Raw genomic sequence first — 6,042 nt, 5'->3', positions numbered from 1 at the left:
TTTTGTTAAAAAATTATGGGGTGTCGATTTATCCATGTTACCTTAAAGTCTTGCAAATGCTATAAATTATGACGTCTGCTTCTATGATTATTCGTTTGAAAAATATCTTTCCAACACCGACTTCCGATACAAATAATCACTAAAATCTAACAAATCAATAAAAATGATACTTAAACACAAATAACACTTATCCTTGTTTATTGTTTAATGTATATACATATACATTTACATGAACAAATATACACCCATCATGAAATATATGGACAGGTATGCAGAGAGAGAGTTGAATAATTGTCAAAATATTAAGAACAATTACTACAATTCATTCGAGCCTATAAATGCTAGGAAAGGCATGATCATTCATCAAATTGAAACTGAACAAAGCGTGCCATATTTTATAAGACCTTATATCGATTTTTACCGTTGCCTTTATAACCCCACCTAATTCTAATCTAATATTATCACTGTATCGATGATTTTATTCCCTGCTTGTATTCGTCTACATTTTGTACTAGCCGATTCCTCTAATATATTTTTTAACAATTGTTTTTTAAATCCGTATTTCCTTTTTTAAATGAATAAGTTGTAATCTGAAAAGGCATAAGAGTGTTACGTCCTGTGCCATACGGTACTCAGGTAAAACTCTAGGAAACCAGATGCAAACTTTATTTCTCTGGTAAGCATTGTGTCAACATGATCGGCAGCATTTACTCCCTTGTTACGACACAAGCGGACGTGAAAAGAGATCTAAACGATTATTGGCTGGCGTTTTAAATTGTTTGTGGCTCATCTACAAGAATCGAAAAGTTGAATCTGGAGAGAACAAAAATTATGTGTTTTCGCAGTGGTATAACATTGATTTATCAAGGCATGTTTTGTACTCTGTTATTGGATATGACGTCGAATGCTCGGAAAACAGACAACACCAACCACAAAAAACATTTACCATCCAGGAGATGATAAAACTAATTTGTGCCTGTCAGTGCTATTTGGATAGTAAGTCTACAGATTTGGAATATTTGAGATTTTCTGTAAATATTGTGTTCACTGCAGATTTAAAAATATGACGATGTGCATTTACGATTCTGTGAAAATTGCAAGTATTGTTATAAGAAAAATAGATTCAAACCAGGCATGGAAGTAGAGAACGTGAAATCTGAGATCATAATTATTCCGTTTCTCAATACAATATTTTTTCTTTAGCAACTTTCAATACTTTTTCGAAGATTATATTTGAATATATAACGATAAAAAATATTGAAGGAAAATATTTATTGATACATGTTTTTGACTATTTCAGTAATCGACGAATAAAACAACTGGCACATAAATAATTTAAATTGAAAAATACGATTCTAAGCTATTCTGAGGATGGAGTCTGCTACAAGAAGCGGAAGTTAGGGAATGCGTAAGATATTTTTTATAGTAAAATTTCTAGACCCGTGTTTTCGAAACATCTGACAGAACTATTATTTTTCCTCAAACATACAATCAGGAATCAGTGTATGTGAACAGAAAAAATTACAAGGAAACTTAAGATTAACTATTCCGTCGAAAATGTTGTCCATGTTCTCTAACAGGAAGCTATCAATGTAAAAGCATCTGGATTGTTTAATCTTCTTCTTCCATTGCCTCCAGTTAAGAGAAACGTTCGTGAGAATTCCCTGCGTCAGGTCTTAAGGACGAGATCGAGTGGAATAAATGTATTCCAAGGAATAGACCTTAATTAACTACCTGGATAACTAAGAGTTGTTCTTATTTCGAGAAGCCAATAACTTTTAAATTTCCAGAATATAAAAAGTATTGAAGTCGGAATGGCGGCGTTTTCCACCCCTAGCAGCAGCATCCTGCAAGACCCAGGCAAAAACTTTACTATGGACGTCACCACAAGTCCAACAAGTCTGTTAAATCTCAGTATACTACCATTAGAAGGCAGCGTTACCATCACTGAAGAAAGCCTCACCAATGAGGATCTTGATGCCAGTCTGATGTCTGCTTTGATGCCACTAACAATTTTCATAGCAGTCGAAGCGTGTGTCGGTCTTGTGGGGAACATACTTATTTTATACATTTACTTATGCAAGTATTCCAAATCTAACTTCCGTTACTTTGTCTTGTTTTTGGCCTGTATCGACCTGACCAGCTGCCTGACCACGCTCCCCGCTGAAATATACGTCCAAATCAACTGGTACACCTTGGAGCTTGAGTGGATATGTAAACTTAAATCTTACTTCAATATCTTCACTGCGTGGGGATCAGGGGAAATCCTATTCCTTATAGCTTTGGACCGCTACAGAAAGGTATGCCGACCCCTAAGGAGCCAGATTTCAGTATCTCTAGCTCGCAAGTCTGGCATTTGCGCCCTTTTATTCGCTAGTATAGCCGCTTTACCCATAGCCTTTTTGTGGGGAAAGCAAACGTACACCATTTATTATAAAGGAGTCAAAATTGAGGTGTCTATATGCGAGAAGAGTGATCAATATGAGAACACTCTCTACCCGCTAATTTACATCATAATTACGTATTCCGTGCCTGTTGGTATACTGATGCTAGCTGCTGCAACGTTCAACATTCTGGTTGTGAGGAAAGTTTTCTGTAACTTGCAGCCCGTGCAAAACATTGAAGAAACGTGTTACACGAGCCGGGAGAATACAAAACACGAGTCTGGCGCTTGGATGCGGAACAGATCTAACTCATTACTTACAGAAAAAAAGGAAAGCTCTGCTACACACGAGCAACGATACATAGAACAAGGAGGAGGTGAGGCGACAATAAGCACAATATCTGGAAATACCATCACTGACAGTTTCGAGGAATATTCTGAATTTTATTCATACGGAAACATCGTCTCTGCAAAAGAGTCTAAAGACGTGTACCAGACTTCAAAAACAGAGACGCGAGAAAGCTTTAAAATAAGAAGCAACCGCTTCTCTAATAATTGTAACACAATATTTGGGTGTGACGTTAGAAAACAGGTTGAAATAAACAATGCTTGTTTGAAGAATTATACCCAGTTACAAAAGGAGCAAAAAACATCATGCAGGGCAAACGACCTGTTAGGAAAACGTGCTGCTCGGCCCCAGAGAGCTAGCATTAACTCCCTTTCATCCTCTTCAAGAAATGTTTCTAGCAGTTCACTTTCAGCAATGAACGATACAAGTTTTTTTCAAAGTCGTGTCCGGAAGAAAACAATAATCATGTTGACTCTCACGTCAGTTTTTGTAGTAACGACGATCTTATATGTAATTCTTATCTCTTTAATAGCAGGCGAGGGAACATTCCTACAGAACTTATCAGATACTCAGAAAGTGTTCTTCTTCTTTTTTCTCCGTCTCTATTTCGTCAATAGTGTCATCAATCCCATTCTGTACGGCATTTTGGACCCACGTTTTCGGCAAGGACTCAAGTCACTGGTATGTTCATACGAACAGACTGGGTAACGGGCATATATATATATATATATATATATATATATATATATATATATATATATATATATATATATATATATATATTAAAAGTTGAGGGTTAAATAGAACATTTTTCTGTGTGAAGATTAACTGTACTACACATAAGAAGTGAAGCACATAAACATTACTAAAGAGAAATGGTGAAAAGTGTAAGGTAAGAAATGTATATGGACACTGGTTGAAACGAAATACTGTTGGACATTGGAAATAGAAAAATTATGCACATTTATATTGCTTAGCAAATAACATAAACATTTTTGGGATTTGCTTGTCTCTCGGTACCGTATTAATTTTTTGATCCACATCTTCAAACTGCTATGTTTGTAGTGCTTATCTAGTCAGGTTGAATATTGTATTTTTTATTTATCAGTCATTGAGTATATATACCACGATACACAATGAAAAAGGTTATTATTATATAATGTTGAAACATTTCAGCTAATAATAAACCCCGCATATTCCATAACAATAACGGTTTAGTTTTAAGAATATTAAATCATTTTCATCTTGCTTCATGCTTTGGGTTTTTGTTTGTAGCTGTATTTTTTTTTTTCATGGACTTTATAGCGCTCGCTCTTGTCACTATTTTTTTTCATAAAATATCGATTTTAACCTTGCAAAAATAAACTATTTTATGCAGTAAGTCCATGTTAGCAACAAATATAATAATGTCAAGTACGCAACACATTCATTTTTATTGTAGTGAAAATAAACTTTCTAAACAAGTAAAGTTGGGTGCTTCGAGGCATTTTTACGAGATCAGTGTCACTATAATATTTTTAAGTGTTGGTGATAATAGTCTAGATGAGATATTTATCACGCGACAGATCCACAATCTTTTGAAACACACGACCAAAATAATCAAATACTTGCGAATGAGCGGAGGTCGCATCTGATTGGTCAATCGATATTGACGGAAGATCTGATTATCCGCCGCTGTAGAGAGATAATTTGCAACGGCAATGTGCAATATGGTTCATTTATTTCACTTAAATTTACACATTTTTAAACGTCAAATTTGATGCCAAATATGCTGTATATATCGCCTAACAGCTCTTAAATCAACCGTAAGTTAAGAGCTTCGAGAAATACCGGTAACTGTCTAACGGTTGGTATGTGCATTGATGTGTTAAGGTCAAGTGTGTCTGCAAGAATAGCAATAGATCATGAATACTTAAGATCAAATCCCAAATCCCAAGACATCAATGCACTTTTTGCCGGCTGATTTATCAGACTTAGTACTATTATGATAAATTCCACCTATTATTACGCGAAAAGTTTCTTTGTGACCACTTATTATGGAGGATTGCCGCTGTTTACTATGCTTACATGATGTAAATATTCGGATTTCTCGCTGGTTCCTATGCAATTGTATCAAACTCTCAGATAGAAGATGGGATAGACCATTCTGGCCTCTCTTACAGAGGTGTCACTCCGTTGCTATGCTAGATTATTACATCGCTGGGGTGTGAGATTCGAACTGAAATTAAAGACATAACTTTAAAAATACACAGTTACGATGGCTTTGCTTTAAATAAATCAAGCAACACTCTATATAGAAAATGACATACGTAAAGTTATACACTCCAGATATAATATTACACATAATATTATTATACTCATGCAGAGGTTACCAATTTCATACAGTTCTCGAATTTCTGTCCTGTAAAATCTGTTGTAAAGGTTTCAATTGAGAATGAACCCAAGATAGCCATAATATATTTAAAAGTTAGTAAAAACACTATATTCTAGTTAATGGCGAACACGTTTTGCAGCAAACGCATAATATTGAATGATGGACCCTGAATACCAAATCACCGTTTTTTTTTTGTTGTTGTCAATTTAAAGGCAATAATTATTATAGAACATGAAGCTGCATTAGTCATTCTTTGCCTTGCATTGTATGCGGGCTGGGTAAAGCTTACGTCCCCTGACTTCATAGTTCACGACGTTCCCAACACTAATATATTTTCAACATAAGACGTAAAGCGTGGAATAATTTGTTTACATAAGCGAAATTCTGTTTGTATGATGTTTATTGTGTAATGTCACTTAACTCACTAGCGTAGAATACAGAAGGAATCGCTCGGAGTAGAACGGGATACTCTAGGGATAATGGGGACTTAATGTTAACTTTGGGTGTTTGTACCCTAGGGACAAAGGTGAATTTATCATTGTGGGACTGTCGAGGGACAATGTAAATTTAACACAGGCAATGTATAGCGACAATGTATTGGGACTGTCATGGGACAATGGGGAATTGGAGAGGGATGACGTAATGGTAATGGACACTGAGGAAACAATGGCAACAATGTTGCAAGTGGCTGACCTCAATCGGGCGGATCAGTTAGGAATAGTGATTCAGTGCCTGACCCGAATATGCGTTACTAAAGGAACAAGGGACAAATACAATAGAGACATAGACATAGAGACATAGTTAGAGACATAGACATAGAGACATAGACATAGAGACATAGACATAGAGACATAGACATAGAGACATAGACATAGAGACATAGTTAGAGACATAGACATAGAGACATAGACATAGAGACATAGACATAGAGACATA

At 35.6% G+C, this 6,042-nt stretch overlaps 1 protein-coding gene across 1 annotated transcript; it reads left to right on the top strand.

Moving 5' to 3' along the window:
- The first annotated feature begins 1,814 nt into the window (after positions 1-1,814).
- LOC149794698 (orexin receptor type 2-like) lies at positions 1,815-5,222 on the top strand. The gene is made up of 2 exons (XM_089966222.1): positions 1,815-2,760; positions 5,098-5,222. The coding sequence occupies exons 1-2, from the start codon at positions 1,815-1,817 to the stop codon at positions 5,220-5,222; spliced, it is 1,071 nt and encodes a 356-aa protein (XP_089822348.1).
- Positions 5,223-6,042: the final 820 nt, after the last annotated feature.

Source organism: Sinohyriopsis cumingii, chromosome 7, assembly GCF_028554795.1.
Source record: "Sinohyriopsis cumingii isolate HCF-2022 chromosome 7, ASM2855479v2, whole genome shotgun sequence".
Classification (NCBI taxonomy): Eukaryota; Metazoa; Mollusca; class Bivalvia; order Unionida; family Unionidae; genus Sinohyriopsis; species Sinohyriopsis cumingii.
This window is presented reverse-complemented; position numbering and strand designations above follow the sequence as displayed.

Coding starts and splice junctions, on each gene's coding strand:
- LOC149794698 (XM_089966222.1), top strand. CDS start 1,815: ATGGCGGCGTTTTCCACCCCTAGCAGCAGCATCCTGCAAGACCCAGGC. Junction 2,761..5,097: donor ATACATAGAACAAGGAGGAG/GTGAGGCGACAA, acceptor ATACTCATGCAG/AGGTTACCAATTTCATACAG.